Genomic DNA, 17981 nt, shown 5'->3' with positions numbered 1-17981 from the left:
TCTATAAACAGTATTTTAATATTTGTATAAATAGACCACAGTATTACCAAAAACTGCAAGAACAGAGCATGGAAAACATTTTCAGAGCCGTGCACACAGCCTATCCTGGTTGCATTTGACACCGGCTCCTGGCCTCTACTGAGCCGGGGTCAAGTGCAGGGGCGGGGGGGGGGGGGGGGGATGCTTAAGGGAAGTACCACACCCTGGGACATTCTGAACTTGAGGGCGTGAGCGCGGTAGACTCATGGCTCCCACCTGGCCGTGGACCTCTTGATCTATTATAAAAATAATGCCAGTGGGTGGGCGGCTGGAGTCGTGGCTGCCCTGGGGGGAGGGGACAGGTGCCGCTCTCAGTCCACACGGGCCGCAGGGCCGGCCCGCAGCACCCCCGCTGCCCGGGACTGTGATGCAGGCTGCCGGAGCAGGGCGGGCGGGCCCCCACCCTATCTTTGCACGTGCCGCACGAAGGCCTGCACTAGCTGGATCAGAGGCTCCTGGCTCTCCGGGCTGGCCTTGGAGAGCGAGGTGGACTTGCCCTGAGGCGAGGGGAGGACGCCGGCAGCGGGGGAGCTGGGGCCTCCCCGGCGGAAGTAACGTGAGAGGCTGGAGAGCAGCGTGCTCTGTGAAAGAAAAGGTACTAGATGAGGGCCCCGCGAGACGGGGGGCCGAGTGGGAACCCACAGGCTCGTCCCCACCAGCGCCCCTGGTCAGAGCCCTCTACCCGTCTGTACCAACTCCGAGCTGAGCTCCTGTTTCATCCGCTGCTTGTCCCGGGGATGCACGGCCGGGTCCCTAAGGTAGCGCACGGCCTGGGAGATGAGCAGGTAGAAGCAGTTTTCCATGGTGAACATCAGGAGGGACCTGGGGAGAGGGCAGGGGGCCCCGTTGCAGACAGCCGAGCCGGCAGGGACGGGGTGCACCGCCGAGCCAGGAGGAGGGCTGACCCACAGCTGCCCTGACCCCAAATCAAATTCCAGAAGAGGGGCTTTCTTACTTCAGCGTTCTGGTCCCTTCCGCCTGTGTGCTGAGCCCCACGGCCTGGGTGAGGGGCTCCTTTTTCTTGTCCAGCTGGAGGAAGAGACACAGGGTGAGAAGAGAAAGTGACAGTAACAGGTGTGGCTCCCTGTGAGCCTTCGACTTGGCGGCCCTGCACTAGCAGTTGGCCAGCTACTCACTCAGCCCCCACAGTGCTCCTCCCGGCGAGGTCCTGCCAGCTCGCTCAGGAAAAGGACCAGGCTCAGGCAGGCTGACGTGCTGGAGGCCACAGTTATGCCACAGGAGATCGGGGGGAAGACTGGGGTTGAGAGGCCAGAGTCTGACAGCACCCAACTTACCTCTCCAAGCATGTTTAGGGCCACATTCACCGTGGCCAGAAGGGTCCCGAAGGAGGGGGCCACTTCTGAGTCAAAGGTGGGAGTGGTGAAGCTCAGGGCAAAGAGGAAGTTGTATTCAGCAAGGTCCAGGGACTGCAAGGCAAGACAGGAGCAATCTGGAGCCCAACTAGGACCCCAGACGGCTCTTAAGGGTAGAGCAGAGCACAGGAGAGCCTCTGCAGCTCACCGCTGGGCAGCTGGCGGCACGGCACAGGGGGCGGCTCGTACCTGATCCAGCAGGATTTGGCAGACGTCTGGGGTGAAGTGGCGCAGAGCCGCCAGGGTCCTGCTAAGGATCTTGAGAAGTCCGTACTGGACCGTGTGTAAGGCTCGCTGCTCCGAGGCCTCCGTGTCAGCAGCGGGCTGCTTAGAAGAGCAGGAGGGGGCGGCAGCGGCAGCAGCGGGCAGCCGCTGAACTCGGGGGGCGACAGCCGAGGGGATGCCATCCCCGTTTTTGTTCTGAGGGAGACAAGAAATGGAGGTGGAGTCCAGAGAAGCCGGCACGAGGCCCCGCGGGCAGCCCAGCAGGGAGGGCGGTTACCTGCAAGCAGTGCTGCAGCATCTTGCGGCTGTGCAGGAGGGAGGTGCAGGCCTGGCACAGGTAGCCCAGGTTTACCTGCAGCAGACACAGACGTGGGGCGGGGGCAGGGAGCTCTCAGCAGCGGCCCCACCAAGCAGGCCCCCCCCAGAGTCCCAGTGCACTTCCTCTCAGCTCCTACAATGCTCACCTCCCTGTGTTCTCGAGCTGCAAATCTTACAGCCACAGAGTATGCCCGACTCCGGACTGGGGCAAGGGATGCCTGGGATCTTTCCCTGCACCCTGTGCCGTGCCACCACCTAGCTCAATGTCTAAGATCAGTTCTTCAGTAAAGAAATAAGATAGGGATCATTTTCCCATTTTACAGAAGAAAAACCTTCAGAAATAGCGAAGTAACGTGGCCAAGGTCACACAAATGATGGATGCCTGTCTGGCTCCAGGACCTGTTCTCTCCCTACTCCCCAGACCCTGGCCCCGCTGGTCTCGAGCTTCAGGCCTATTCCTAAGGGATGTGAACCAACATCCATCCAACTGAGCCCAAGTTCTTAAGCTACAAGGCTGCCCTTTATATATATTTATATATAAGGAAAACTTTAGCTCCAGGGAAAGCAACACGAAGAAACCAAACCCCGTGTTCACAAAGCAAAATGCCCACGTTCCAAGTGCCTGCTATTCACCAGAGGTACCCCAGACAGTGCCCACCACCCCATGCCCAAGCACTTCCCCAGACCCCTTGCAAGGAACCATGTCCAAGGACCCACCTGGACATCTCGCATAAGCTGAGGCAGGTGGAAGTGCCATTCCTTCATGAAGTTGGAGAGCTGCAGAATGAAGCCCACAGTGTGGTCTGCCTCCTCCAGGCAGGCCAGACTCTGTACTGTCCTCACCGCACTGAGGCACTGAGAGGGGAGAGACAAGGATGGATGGAGTGAAACAGGGACCTGACCTGCCTGCTCTTCACCCTCCCATTGGGAGGACAGGTTCTGGACCCACAAATGCTGAGGTGACGGCACATCAGACTCTTCTAGGCTCAGAAGTTGCTGAATGGTCCTGAATGGTCCAGACCCCCCTATTACCCTGAGCCCCCTGAGCTCCTATGATGCTGGCAGCCCCTCACCTGTAAGGTCCGCTCCTGGTGAACACCCACGAAGTCCAGGGCCTCGGTCAGGAAGTTGTAGCGCAGAGTTTTGAGGAGCCGCTCCATCAAGGACATGGAGAGGCGGTAGACCCCCGGCCAAGAGGGGGCATCCAGAGACTTCCGAGAGGTGCTAGGCGTCTAAGATACAGACAACAGATGAGATCAGGACACGGCACCAACGAATCCAGCTGACAGGTGTAGCGGGACCTCCGTGCAACACGGCAGCTAAGGCAGCCTGGCTGCTCGGAAGAGAAAACCTAGAAAGGGCACAGCCACTGCCTGGTGACCGGCAGGGCCACAGGGGGTCAGAGGCCAGGGACTACGAGGAAAGAGCACCAGGCAGATACAAAAGAATCCCAGGTTCTAGACTCAGGTCTGCCATTAACTAGCCATATGAACTTCTCTTACTAGAAATCAGTATGGGGGCAGTGAGGAGTCTACACCATCAGTGCATCAGACAAGCCATTAAAGAGCAACTCCCAGGGTGTGTGAAAGATCAAGGACAGGGACACTTTTCCCCTCAAATTGCAGTCTGGCCAATCCAGGGGTCCTGGCGAGTCACTGGCACTCACCTGCACTGTCCCATTGGAGCTAAGCTGGTACACGCTCAGGAGGGGCAGACAAATGCTCTGGGTGATGCCAGCCCCAGCTACTGCTGTGGCTCCCTGGGAGGGAAAGACCTGGAATGAGATGGAGCTTACCCGGCCCGACCACTCCTGGAATCTGTCTCCTGCCCAGGGGCAGCCGAGCTCTCAAGGCAGACCAGAGCTCCTGGGAGAATCACAGGCTGTGCTGGAACCCACCCAACACAAGCAAGGAGGCTCCCTCCTGCACCCAGGCTGGCCTCCTACCTGCTGGGTGCGAGCCAGAGTGAGGAGCAGGTGCAATGATGCCTCGGTGAAATGCAGGTTCTGCTTCATGCGAAGGCTCACCTCCAGAGTGGTGAGGAGGGTTGGCAGGATGGGGAGCCTGCGAGTCACCTGGAGCCATGAGTCACCGTCTTCGTCCACCTCACACAGCTCCTTGGCCAGGTGCAGGCCCAGGACACACACCTGCTGGGGCCCGGGGGCAAAGATAGACAAGAGGGAAGGAAGCAGTGCAAGGGCGGGGATGAGGGGGGAGGACAACAACAGGCAGCCCTGCGCCAGGCTGCCCCAGCCCTCACTCGGTCACAGACATCTCCCAAGTAAGCTTGATGGAAACGTGGAGTCTCTCCCAACCTGGCTGTACCCACACTCCCTAACGGGGCACAGCACTCCCCCCAAGCTAACATACCACCCCCCCAGAGACAGTTCTAGACTCCTCCCTCCCCCACTACCTCTCAAGCTTCCCGACTCACACCTGCTCACTGCGCCCAATTCTACCCGTCTTGCTGCACCACTGCACCCGCCTCCTGAACGGTCCTTCGCTCTCCTGGACCCTCTCCAATCAATTCTTCATACCAGTGGCTTTTCAAACTTACTTTTGACCATGACGCACAAGAATAAATACTTTTTATGCTGTGTCCCTGTATACACACGTTGATATATTTTCCTACCCTTCCCCCCACCAACAAAACACAGATATTTTCTTTTATACTTTATCCTCCTTTGTTAAAAAAAAAAAAATGCTGGTTATAACCAAATGAGTTCATCTCAAGACCCACTAACAAGTCATCACCCAGTTTGAAAAACACTCTTCTATGCTGCGTCCAGGGAGATCTTTCCACATTTCTCTCCCTTGCTTAAATCCTTGAGTCCTTTCTTCTTTCACTTGAAACCCACATCAAAGACCCTGCTAAGGCTGCCAGTCATCCAGCCCCCAGCCCTCCAGCCTCTCGCTGCTTCTTCGCTCACGACCGCCTTTCCTCTGGCCGCCAGGGGACTCGTACCACAGCAAACCACCCTGTTCTCACTCCCAAGTCTTCCTCGCTCCCTTTACCTGCCTGACTCTATCAATGCTTTAAATTATGGCTGAAAGGGTGCTATCTCGTGGAATCCCTAGATTAGGGGAGAACCCCAAGCCACACGTTCTCCCAGTGTTTCTCCTGCATGGGACTTGCCACGATGGAATTCCGACACATCTCTGCATGGGCTCTGATTTGTTCATGTTCTCCACTAGGCTATAAACTCTTCCAGTGCAGGGACTACATGTCTCATTCACTAATCACCCCGAGGGCCTGGCACAGGGCAGGCAAGGCAGTTGGCACTTGCTGGATGTGCGTGGGCAGGACAGCCTACTCCCCAGGGCACTCCCTCACCCCATCACGCTGGTCCTTGTGCCGGGGCCTCGAGCAGTCATCAGTCTCCATGCTGTCCTTGTCCTCTGTGGCACCACCTGACGCCAGACTATGGCGGGTCTGGTCGAAGAGAGCAATTACCTCTTCCTGGAGGGTCTCACAGACATTCAGCACCAGCTGGGAGTACTGGGGGATGTCACTCACTGCAGAGCACAGGCAGGGAGGGGACACAGTGATGCTCACTCACCATGTCAACTCTCGCTGCTGCACACCGAGGTTCCCTCCCCAGGCAGGCACAGGGGAATGTATGCTGCTGAGAGAGGATCCACCCGCGTGGGGAGCAGGAAGTAGACAGATGGGGGAGAAAAAGTTTTCTGGAAGACAGGCATTCCAAGACTGACAGCTCAAACCGCAAAGCAAAAATGTGTGGCTGGAAACCAGATGAAGCCCCGCCAGACCAGCTGCCAGTGGAGCCGGGGGACCGCTGCCCCCTCTCCCCTCTGCTCCTCACCTCTCATCTCCTTCATCTGCAACACTGTGATGAATGCTGAGAACACCTTGGCCTTGGTCTTCTCCATGAGTTGCTGGTCTGCCTGTAGCACTCCCTCCAGGATCTCCGTCAAGGGCCCAAGGATTTCATCCACAGAACCTAACTCCCTAGCAACAATACGGGGCAGAGAAGGAAGAACACATGCCAAATAAAGGCCACAAAGTGCCCTAGCTCTGATTCAGAGGTGCCCACCAGGCAGCCTGCCTCCCCCTGTTTGCTAGCGATGGAAAGCGAGCCCGTCTCACACACATTTTCTCCCCTTCGGGAAAGCGAAGGGCCGGTAAGGAGGAGTGAGCAGGCCCCCTCCCCTGGCACGGTGCTCACCTCTTCCACTGCCGGAGGAGGATAAGCAGCAGAGTGCACGTCATGGATCCGAGGCGGAGGCAGTTCACTGAGGTGGGGACCAGGAGCTGAGGGGAGACAGCAGACCAGTCCGAAGTCAGGCTTCCTGCGAGCTGACGTGGCTGGGAGATTCGAGCTCCATCCGAAGGGCACCTTTCAGACTCATGCCCTTCTTTCCCAGCAGCGAGCTGACAGGGACGGGCCCGTGGGAGAGACCACGGCTCGGCACTGTGGCCTCAGGCCTCCGAGGCCGACTGAGCCCCTTGTCCTGACATTTGTGAGACCTTCTCCCTAGGAAGAATGAGAAACTTCCCAGACACACTTACTAATGCTTTGGTCCCATCAAGCACGTCAAGAAAGAGCTGGCGACGCACTGCAGGGTCAGTCAGGTGCATTACCTCTGCCTGCAAAGGAACAGGGAGAAAAATGTCATTTGGGAAAATTCCCCAGACTACAAAAGCCACAAGACGTAGGGTCCTCTGTCAGGCAATCAGTCATTGGTTAGTCACGGTCTTCCTAATTATTGCCCGGTTGTTTCTCTGTCCACCCTTAGACATGGTCAAAATCGGGTCAGGTTCACCACCTCCTCCTGACAACACCCCTCTTCTCAGACCCTTCAATGGCTTCCCAGTGCACTAGAAATACAAACGCCTCACAACAAGGCCTAAGAGGCCCCACGGGATCTAGTCCAACTGATTTCGGTATCACCACTCATGCTCAGCCTATTCCAGGCCTACTAGTAGGACTTCTTCTTCCTGCTTAAACCATACCAAACTCTTTTCCGCTCTGGACCCTCACACATGTGACACCATGTGCCTAGACTACTCTCTTCCACAGGCTCTCCACCTGGAAGGCTCCTTTGCACATCAGGTCTCAGTTTGGATGACACCTTCTCAGAGAAGGCCTTCCTGACTGCTCCTACTTAAGCACTCACTACCACAACATCCTGATTATCTCCTTCATAGTGAATTATCACAATCTCGAACTGTTTTTCTTTATGGATTTGTTTACAATTTGCCTCCCTCATGGGCCACTCTCCAGGAGATCAAAGACCTTCTCTGCCTTGTTCACTGTTGTATCCCTGGGTGCCTGACACATGGGGAACATTCCGTTAATATGTTAAATGAGTAAGTGAATGGTCAGTATCCTACACTTAATCAGATAGTTTTCCTAAGAAAATAGAGGTAGCAGGATTTTCAGAGCTACGATCCATGAACTGCTGCCTATGGCGTACAACATAGGAAATATAGTTAATAACACTGTAATGGCCTTGTATGTTTAAGAGTAACTAGACTTAGCATGGGAATCATCTTACTGTGTATGAAAATACGGAAACATCACGATGTCCACCTGAAACTAACAGAACATTATATGTCAACTATACTTTAACTAAAACAAAACAAAACACCTCTTGCCTAGCTAGGGCCTAAAAGGCAAGTGACACACAGGCTATCCACTGAGGAGTCAATCATGCTCCAAAGATGGCTGAGCCTTCTGGTGTGTCTGCAGTCTCAGGAGTCTACAGCCAATGTGATGCAGAAAAGTCCCAAAGTCGTGGCCAGTCAGGCACTGGGAACATGTCACTCATGGAAGACATAAGAGTATGCTTGGAACAAGGGACATCTACCAAGTTGTAGTTACTAATGAAGCAAAGATAGTAATCTGGATTCCCCAGGGAAAAACAATTCAAAACTAAGCCCTTATTGCACAACAGGACGGTGCAGTGTGAAAACACACGCACGCACGCAAAGGAGAAATGCGAATTCTTTTTTTTTTTTTTAATTTTTTTTTTCAACGTTTATTTATTTTTGGGACAGAGAGAGACAGAGCATGAACGGGGGAGGGGCAGAGAGAGAGGGAGGCACAGAATTGGAAACAGGCTCCAGGCTCTGAGCCATCAGCCCAGAGCCCGACGTGGGGCTCGAACTCCCGGACCGCGAGATCGTGACCTGGCTGAAGTCGGACGCTTAACCGACTGCGCCACCCAGGCGCCCCGAAATGCGAATTCTTAAATGCTAACTTTCTCTCTCTAAAAACCAACTCAGTAGATACACAGTGCAGAGACAATGGCCTCTGCTCTTTTTCTAAAACCAGGAAATGCAGTTTCTAGAACCCTAGAGAAGGTGCTGCCACAGCAGTCACAGCTGTCTGTTGACCAGTCTACAAATATTTACCTAGTGTCGACAGGGGACGTGCCTAAGAAGGTGACTCTACGTGTGCGTGAGAGGCAGATGAAGGAAGGGGGCCTCTGAGACCTGTTCAGGGCCACAAGGGCAGCTACAGGAGGCTTTTATGGATGCTATTGTTTTATGAATGTTTTAAATTACTTCTCTGCATTTTCCTTCAAGGTCTCTTGAACCCAACACCCTAAACACCCCACAGCAGCCCCCCATCTACCAGCACAGAACTGTTACGTTTTAGCTCAGGAAAAAAAATCCCTGATTTGTTCTTCATCCCTAGGGGTATATCCGTCAGGCATCCCAGCACACGGTTGCTAGGACACCAAAGCGAAACCCCCCCCCCCCCCCACCCGCCGCTCCCCAGAGGCTCTTACATGACTGGTGGCGATGATGAGGAGCATCCTCCAGGCAGAGACGAGCATCTGATACTCTACCAGGGAGGTGCAGCTGCTGCCCTCCGTGTCTGCTGTGTGAACTGCCAATGACTTGACATATCCTGACCAGTAGGCAAAGCGTTTCTCGCTGGAAAATTTCTTAAGTGTATCTTTTAAAGACTGATCTAAAGAGCCCCTAGGGTGTCAAGAAAAAATAAAACCTATGATTAGGTTTTGAAAGCGGACATAAATGTGATGGGCACAGACCCTTGTCGAGGCAGAGAAAGCGACCTCACTTGGGCTTAAAGGCAGACGGCTCCAGTCACCTCCACTGTGTGGGGTTCATACTTCTTGCTCAACATAATGGGTTAGGTTGAGGCCTTTTCCAGGATTCCTCCTCCATGAAATCCCAGGCACATGGAGTTTGCTTCACAATAACTCTCTCTGACAATCATAAATGCCATCAATGGACTGGCCAGGGACACAACTCAGCGGCCCTCCATAAATGGCTCCAAACCAGCTCTCTCCTCTGCCTTGGCTCAAAGAGCCATGAACCCAATGGCAGGCCACCACACCCTCCCCCCAAACCTTTAATTCAAATCTCAAAAGGGGAAAGGACTCACTTAACTACATAGTATATTTCCAAGCAAATTATCTTCATGATGAGGGCACAGGTTTCCAGGACGCTGGGCTGTGGAGGGGAGAGCAGAGCAGATACCAATCACGAGGAGAACCTCTTCCCTGGTGGCCCCCATGAGGGAACGGAGCAGGGACCTGATACTTGGAAAACAAGGAAGCACAGTCCCTATCGAACGTGAATGGGCATCTGCAGTGTCAGGTCCACAGTGTCTCCCAGCGAGCGGAGAAGACCACCGAGCCATCAACACAGAGCAGGGCATGCCACTTTCCTTCCCAAGCAAGACATCACAGGGAGAGGAAGCAGGCACTCCTCTGAGAAAGAAGTTTCCAGTGAAGAAAACACTCTGGTTGCTTAATTAGGGGAGATATCATTTTCTACACCTCAGCCTCTCGCAGCCCAGCCTGTCCTCCCTGAGACTTTCCGTCACCGTCCTACCCTTCACCCCAGCTTACCTCAGATGTTTCTGAGGGAGGAGAAAGGGTTCCAAACAGCGGACTGGTTAAGTTCTCCCAAAATTTGGGTCTGAAAGAAAAATACATTTGGAAATCATCCTTTCTCTCAGGCAGTCCCTCCTGAAGTTCTGTCCACCTGCCTTGAGTGGTTCCTTGCACACCCAAGTCCTAACACCCAAGTTACCTGCCCAGTCTTAACATGTGTCTCACAGGTGACCTGCTCCTACGTAAATACAAAGGGTTCCATAGATACAATTATGCTTTCCCGTTAAGAAACACAATCATATGTTATATGTATATTCTAGAGTTGAATGGTAAAAATTCTCACGATCTGTGCCGCTGCACATGTCCCGCAGCCCCAGAAGGAAGAGAGAGGGAGGGGAATAAGGACGCAGATTCCCATGGTTTGCCTTTTTAATGTTCCTTCCCTTTGTGTGAACAGGGTTCTAGAGAGCAGGGGACTCATTCAGCGAACAGGGTTCTAGGGAGCAGGGGTCTCATTCAGCAAATAGGGTCCTAGAGAGCAGGGGTCTCATTCAGTTCAAGGGCTAGAACAAGTCACTCATCGGAAGGCGTTTCTCAAGAATAGTGGGTCTGAAGGAGTCAGCAGAAGGCAAGAATACAAAAGGCAGGAAAAGGTGGGCACCCTAAGGTAAACACGCCTCTGCCCTAGAATAAAGATGACACCTGCTGGCAGCAGCGTAAGAAGACAATGACTAAGAGTGAAGTCCCTGCACACTGAACCAGACTCCTAGCACTTTCTACACATATGCTAAGTGAGCTGTCACAACAAACCTCTGAAGTATGAAGTATTGTTACTCCCATTTTACAGACACAAGCCTTGAAAGTAAATACCTCCTGGAGCCAGACTTACTTAGTTCTGAGGACCAGCATGGCACTGTCCCGCCGGTCCTGCCACAGGGCATGCAGAAAGGCAATGGCCGCACGATGCAGCAGGGGCGGACACCAGTAGCGGTCCTGCTGCTGGGAATCGATCAGCTCCAGCACGGCGTGGAGACAGCTCCATACCCCAAGGCTGAATTCCTGCAAGAGGGGTGAGAGTTCAGGCCCTGGCCACTGCCAGCAAGCGCACCCGTGGGGCCTGCACCCACCTCCCAAGGGGCCGCCCCCCAGCTTCATCCCAGGTGTGGGCTCACCTTGGAGCCATTGCTGCCATCCTTCACCTCCAGATTCAGAAACAGTTCAATGAGGCCTGGCTGAGTCTCTACTGCAACCGTGAGGAACTCCAGAATCATGACTTTGATGCGCATGTCCTCAATCTTGCTCTGCAGTCGGGTCAGGAAGGCATCTCGAATGGCAGCCGCATCATTGCCCAGGCAGGCGTACACTGACATTGGGGCCACCTGGTGGAGACCAAACACAGACTTAGAGCTCTACTTCCGGAAAAACCTCAACGAGCTCCTGCAGAAGGGTGCCAGAGAACTCTCAGAAAATGGGCACAAAGGGAAACATCCAAGTATGTGGCAGTGGGTTAAAAGGGACATTGCTTCAAACTATGGTACAAAATGCCCAGTGATTCACAAAAGAAATGGTTATCAACATAAAAGATACACAATAATAACGATAAATGCAAAGTAAAAAATGAGGTAATACTGGTTTGTCTATTAGATTAGCAAAGATTAAAAGACTGACAGGGCCACTCTGGCAAGGATGTTAAGACTTGGTGTTAGGAGTATAAACTGTCGGGGCGCCTGGCTGGCTCAGTTGGTAGAGTGTCAACTCCTAATCTCGGGATCATGAATTCAAGCCACATGATGGGGGTAGAGATTACATTAAAAAAAAAGCAGGGTGGGGGGGTGCGCCTGGGTGGCTCAGTCAGTTAACTGTCCGACATCAGCTCAGGTCATGATCTTGCGGTCTGGTCTGTGATTTCGAGCCACTTGTCAGGCTCTGTGCTGACAGCTCAGAGCCTGGGGCCTGCCTCAAATTCTGTGTCTCCCTCTCTCTCTGCCCTGCCCCACTCGTGCTCTGTCTCTCTCAAAAACAAACGTTTAGAAAAAAAATTAGGAAAAAGGGGGGAATATAAACTGCTACAATCCTTTAATTAAAAAAAAAAATTTTTTTTTAATGTTTATTCATTTTTGAGAGAGAGACACAGAGTGCAAGCAGGGCAAGGGCAGAGAGAGAGGGAGACACAGAAACCAAATCCAGGCTCTGAGCTGTCAGCACAGAGCCCAACGTGGGGCTCGAATTCACGAACTGTGAGATCATGACCTGAGTTGAAGTCAGACACTTAACTGAGCCACCCAGGCATCCCACCCCCTTTAAAAAAATTTTTTTAATACAATCCTTTATAGAGGCCAATTTAGAAATGTCTACAAAATTAAAATGTTCACTAATAACTAATATTCAGGAATTGAAAACAAAAGTTCATGGCGTTCTATGGACAACAATGTTCACTGCAGCACTGCTTGTAATAGTGAAAGACAAAAAAAAAAAAAAAAAATAGCCCAAATAAATCAGGATACATTCATTCTGTGGCTCATCGTGCAAGCATTAAAGACAATAAAGTAGGCCAAATGTGCCCACATGGAAAGACTGTAAGATCTGTGGTTCAGTGAAAAAAGCCAGTCACAAAACAGTATGGACGGTGCAATTCTACTTTTGTAAAGAACAGAAGAGCACAGCAAACATCCTTCAATACAAAAGCACAGATAAAAAGAAATGTGGATCAATGCATACCAATCTGCTCATAGGGAGTCTTGGAACGAAGGGATCAGAGTGGACCTTAACTTTCTATGCTACATTTACCTGTAACGTTTAAATATGTAAAAATGAGTATGCATGTCTTTTGTAATCAGGAAAAAAAAAAAACCCTCACAAACCACAATTTAGGTGTGGTGTGGACAGCAACACAATTTGCGTGGTGTGTACATGGCTGGGTCACTGTAAAAGTCAGGGCTAAGTCCAAGCTAGCTGTTTCTCCTGAGATAAGGCAGGGGTGGTCTCATGCACAAAGTCAGTTTTCTGGGGCTTTGGCTGATTAAGTGGGATCCTACCGTGGCCAGACGTTTCAACAGCTGGATGGCAAGACGTGGCAAAGCAGGATCATGTTTGTGGTAGATGTATTTGGCAAGAACAGCAATGAGGTTGTTCCCATGGGCACCTGAAGAAGTACAGGAAACAGCTGAGACACCAATGTGCCTGATTCAAGCTCCTAAGAGAGGCTGCTATTCAAAAAGGCTCACGCACGTGAGGGAATTTACTACCCTCAAGTACTTGGGAGGGCCAGAGCGAATCCAGGTGGCCATACCATTCTCTTTTTTCAGTAGCCAAGGGGATATGCAGGATTTGGAGGTAAACAGCCCAATCCAATTCATTAAGAGCAGAAAGAGAGACATTTTGGAAAACAAAACAAAACAAAACAGTCTCTTAACAAACAGGTTAGAAAAAGACGTCACATTGAAATGCAAGAATCATCAAAATCTCAAAATGATAGTTAAGAGTAGGTCTTAGGCATTATCTAAACACCTACTTGAAAATGAGGAAACAGGGTCCCAAAGGTATTAAATGAGTAGTGTAAGGTCAAAGAATAAAACAGTTAATACTTAACAGGCACCAAGAACTTCCCTCCATGATTTACACGTAGTAATCTTACCTCCGTCGTAATTGTGTAAGGTAGGTATTACTATTATCCCCTGAGGCAGAGTTGTTCAATAATGTGCCCAAGGTAACATAGCAGATTAAAGCCAAAATGTGAGCCAAGGCAGTCTGACTTTGAACACGGGTTCTTAACTATTATCCCGTCATCAACAGGAGGCAGAAATGAAGGACATTCCAGCCCTCTCACTTCTAAGTCCAGGATGGGGACTGGTGATCATTCCCAAACTCCCTCCAGGAATTAGTCAGAAAATACTGCTGGCCTCTAACAACACAGCCTAAAGTACGTACTTGTGGGCAGAAGCACTGCTGTTCGCAAGAGCAATACATACCATGCTGTGTGAGAGCCTGTTCCAGGGGGGACACCACATTAGAAGGAGGTTTCAGCCGAATAACATTGTTGGTGACGGAGAATGCCAGTTTCACTGTCTTGATCAGCAGCTGGCCCTGCCCCTGGCCCTCTGCCCCATCACTAGGGTGCCAAATGGAAACCAAAGTTGATTCAGACAACATGACTTCATTCGCAACATATGTGCTCTCATGAATTAGATTCCAACAATAATCCCAGAGTTCAACAGCTTCTGTTAGAGGCCCCAGTCCAAACTAGGAGAGAGGAGGAGCAATCAACTCCCTTTGCTATGTGCCAGTCTATGCAGCAGCCGCTAGATTACATACAGGCTACATCCTAGGGGAAATAAGGCTGTCTTTAAAAAGCTACCGCACATTAACTCACACTGGAGTTCTCAGGACATGCAGGCACACTAAGATAAACGGGGAAGGGGAGAGGGAGCCCCACCTGCGGGGCTGAGCAGCCATCACCATGTCGATGGTGTCCACACCGATGCCCATGATATTGATGACTGTCTGTCCCGCTTCTGTGTAGGCCAGGCTGCAGATGCAGAGAGACTGCAGGCTGGGGCTGTGACTGCAAGACAGACATGTTCTGAGTCACCAGGGAGCTGTGAAGTTTATTACTGCAAGAGAAGGGCACTATCCAAACCTAACCAACTGGACATCAGTGGTACAGATCAGCTCCGTGTCAGATGAACACACTCTGGTCACTTTCCTTAAGTAGACTTGATCTTAAAAACAACCCAGAGAAGCTATCTAAATGTCCCAACGATTAATGGATACATCTACTGAATTGAGTCATGATTAATTCATACAATGGAACGCATGGTACCACTAAAACAAGACAGATCTATATGAAGTGGCATGGAAATAAAATTATGGAGCAGTTAGTACAAGCAAAGGAAAACACCTAGTAGAATACACACCAACTTCCTAGTCATCTCTGGAAACAGGTTTAGGAAGGGCATTTTCACTATTTTCCTAATGAACATGTGTAACTTTTGTAAAGATCATAAAAAATAATTTGTGTATATGTATGTGTGTGTGTCATTGGGAACAATCTCATCCCCATTTCATTTGCTCTCTCGACTCACAGGGAGAAAGGATACAGTCCAGTGGAGAGCAAATGAGAACCTCCAGAGTACTGAGCTCTGGGTTCAACCCAGCTGAGTTTTCTGAAAGGATGAGCAGAAGCCCCCCCGTGTCTTCCCCTGGGGAGCGGCAGCGTCCAAGAATACCCGGTTCAAGCAATCACCCCCTCATACCTGCTGTGCAGGTCTGCCTCATGGCACAGGTTCAGTATTGCATGAATCAACTCCAGGATCAGGCAACCTGGACTCCGGAAAAGACACAGGAATGAAGTGGCCTTGTGTGATGACCCTCATCCCAACAAAGGGAAAGATAAGATCTCCAGAGAGCCAGGAGTGGCTCAGGCCTTCCCTGCCCGCGTGTCCCTTACCAATCTGTTCCCTCACACCATGGGTGTTGTAGCGCCACTTGTGGTAGCCAGGAAGCATCTCCTTCAGCACAAACATGACACAGGGCGCCAGCCCTTGGCTCTGGGTACTCCCAAGCTGCCCCTATGAGAAACCATGCTGTAAGGACTTAAACCATTTAAGGAAGTCATTCAGCTATCAGAGATTTAACTCTAAAACTACAGGTCCAAAGGAAATCTAGGCAAACCCTGGCTGTCAGTAAGAGAAAAAAAAAAAAATCAGAACACTCTAGTTCAACTGGGTCCAAGCTGTGGATTTCTTTGAAATAGAGAAAAAGACTAAAAAGACAATGTCTCAGTGTCACAGAAGGCACCTACATGAAGGACACAGAAGAAGGTTGAATCTGGCAGAGGGAGGTACCAACCATGAACATGAAGGACGTAGGACTGTTAGCAATGGGGAGTGCTGATTTCACTATCATGATGCCAGCCATTCGCCTAACCTCTACCCTATCTCTGGGACACTGGAAAGGAGCTCTCAGACTCACAATTCTTTGTCCTAATATTCAGCTTCCTCACCTTAAAAATGGGAATTCTTTACTTACGTATAAGTATCTATAGCTATATCCCTATCTCTGGACTGTTTCTACCTTTTCAAGCATTCATTCATTGATTCTCGCAGGCAGAAAAGTAGGCTGAGTGCTTCTCATGTGTGGCCCTCAACAACTCCAAGGAATAGAGACCATGTTATTACTCCTTTTTTACAAAGGTTCTAAGAAATTCCATGTTTGCCCAAGCCCAACACAGTTAGTAAGTGGTCAGCCTGACATGTACACCTAATTTTGTCTGACTCCAAAATCTATGCTACAACAGTATTTTTCAAACTGAGTTGTAATCCAGTAGTGGATTGTGAAATCAGCTTATTAGAAAATACCAGAATGCCTTTTGCGTTGTCAGAGAAGTGCTGAATTGTGAAACTTTGCTTCAGAAGTATGTACACACACACGGACACACACACGGATACTGGGCCTAGATATAAAACATATGTATTGCCCTGGGCTACGATGAAAATAGCTTGACAGTAACCACATCATTCCATCCTGCCTCTGAATATTAAATAAATTAACACAGGGGCGCCTGCATGGCTAAGTCAGTTAAGCTTCCAACTCTTGATTTCGGCTCAAGTCATGTTTCATAGTTTGTGATTTCGAGCCCCACATGGGGCTCTGCACTGACAGTGCGGAACCTGCTTGGGAAGGGATTCTCTCTCTCTCCCTCTCTCTGCCCCTATCCCAATGTGCTCTCTCTCTCTCGCTCTCTCTCAAAATAAACAAACATTAAATTTTTAATTAATTTATTAATTAACACAGATAAAGTACCTGCTATGGAATCTGGCACATAGTAAATACTCAATACACAGAAACTGTTAACACCATAACATCAGGACAACTGCTGTGCCCAAAGACAATGACTATGGTAGAAGAGACACTATTTCAGATATTTCCATCTGACCAGCGTTTACCTTGACAAGAGTGGTGATCAAGCGTAGAAAGGCAACAGTGACCCCGTACTCGCCCTGGGGCTGCTCACTATTCATCAAGAGGTTTCCGTACCCTCCAGCATTCATCCCCTCCGCACTGGGGAAAAACAGAGGCAGAGTGAATCAGGACGGGGCAATCTCAAGGTTTCAAGAAACTCATCACAGAGCATTCTTATTATCTAGATAGCTTGGACCTAACATAGGAAAGCTCTCAAAAGAATGAAGCAAATCTAGGCTATTTTATACCCAAGATCAACGTTAAGAGAGTACTTTATTTATTTATTTATTTTAATTTTTTTTTTTTTTCAACGTTTATTCATTTCTGGGACAGAGAGAGAACGGGGGAGGGGCAGAGAGAGAGGGAGACACAGAATCGGAAACAGGCTCCAGGCTCCGAGCCATCAGCCCAGAGCCTGACGCGGGGCTCGAACCCACGGACCGCGAGATCGTGACCTGGCTGAAGTCGGACGCCCAACCGACTGCGCCACCCAGGCGCCCCAAGAGAGTACTTTATTAATGTACAACCTCAAGAGCTTTAAAATTCAAAAAATCAAATAAACATCAGGAAAACATCATTGTCTAATAAGCAAGAGAAAGCAAGGAGCAAATGCTGAAGTAGGAAAATGGAGCCTATGTATAAATAATTGTCCTACCACGCAAGTTCAAAAAGCCATGAAACAAGGAAAAGTATAGAGTGACTACAGCTGAGGAAAGGGAAGCCACGTCTCTGGATCCAGACAGCTCTGTATTCTCCAACCTGGAAAATTAATTCCCATGTACCTAAGGTGGTTGCTGCTGGATGAGAAATACTGCACAGGGAAGCTTCTTTAAAAGTAATGTAGCTAGCCTGGACCCAAAATGTATATGGTACTCCTGGGGAATACGCTCTACCCAACCCAAGACCTGGCTCACCTAATCATCTGACTCATGCTGGAGACTTGGTGGGCCACGAATGGTAAAAAGCCTGTGTGACGAAGATCAGTCCAGACCTGAGAAGGGAAAAGAGCTCAATGTCCATGTGTCTTCAGGTATACACCAAGTGCAACATTTTTTGGCTATTTTGAAGACTTGGTGTGTCTCACCTTTGCAGGGTTCCGGGCAGCCAAAACAGTCAAGCAATTGACACAAGAAGCAATGACATCCACCGGTGGAGAGATTACTGTCGTTAGCCTAGTTGGAGAATAGTGTACTCTACTCAGTGAAATGAATACAACGTGTTCCATCACAGA

At 50.4% G+C, this 17981-nt stretch overlaps 1 protein-coding gene across 1 annotated transcript in view; it reads right to left on the bottom strand.

Annotated features, from left to right (window-relative positions):
* NUP188 (nucleoporin 188) overlaps window positions 1–17981 on the bottom strand; it is a 55977-nt gene continuing 37996 nt past the window's right edge. Inside the window, exons 18-44 of the mRNA XM_086684226.1 lie at window positions 17835–17922; window positions 17665–17741; window positions 16735–16849; window positions 15237–15357; window positions 15043–15109; window positions 14223–14351; window positions 13759–13898; window positions 12826–12932; window positions 10963–11169; window positions 10680–10849; window positions 9806–9875; window positions 9337–9404; window positions 8714–8909; window positions 6486–6563; window positions 6142–6227; window positions 5779–5924; window positions 5289–5470; window positions 3901–4101; window positions 3622–3714; window positions 3029–3187; window positions 2673–2810; window positions 1915–1989; window positions 1602–1832; window positions 1335–1466; window positions 995–1068; window positions 732–861; window positions 1–620 (exon numbers count right to left, since the gene is read on the bottom strand). Of these exons, the coding sequence (XP_086540352.1) occupies window positions 444–620; window positions 732–861; window positions 995–1068; window positions 1335–1466; window positions 1602–1832; window positions 1915–1989; window positions 2673–2810; window positions 3029–3187; window positions 3622–3714; window positions 3901–4101; window positions 5289–5470; window positions 5779–5924; window positions 6142–6227; window positions 6486–6563; window positions 8714–8909; window positions 9337–9404; window positions 9806–9875; window positions 10680–10849; window positions 10963–11169; window positions 12826–12932; window positions 13759–13898; window positions 14223–14351; window positions 15043–15109; window positions 15237–15357; window positions 16735–16849; window positions 17665–17741; window positions 17835–17922 (3457 nt within the window). The 3' untranslated portion in view covers window positions 1–443. The remainder of the gene's footprint in view (window positions 621–731; window positions 862–994; window positions 1069–1334; window positions 1467–1601; window positions 1833–1914; window positions 1990–2672; window positions 2811–3028; window positions 3188–3621; window positions 3715–3900; window positions 4102–5288; window positions 5471–5778; window positions 5925–6141; window positions 6228–6485; window positions 6564–8713; window positions 8910–9336; window positions 9405–9805; window positions 9876–10679; window positions 10850–10962; window positions 11170–12825; window positions 12933–13758; window positions 13899–14222; window positions 14352–15042; window positions 15110–15236; window positions 15358–16734; window positions 16850–17664; window positions 17742–17834; window positions 17923–17981) is intronic.

This window comes from Puma concolor, chromosome D4 (assembly GCF_028749965.1).
Source record: "Puma concolor isolate L17-30 chromosome D4, mPumCon1.1.hap2, whole genome shotgun sequence".
Classification (NCBI taxonomy): domain Eukaryota; kingdom Metazoa; phylum Chordata; class Mammalia; order Carnivora; family Felidae; genus Puma; species Puma concolor.
This window is presented reverse-complemented; position numbering and strand designations above follow the sequence as displayed.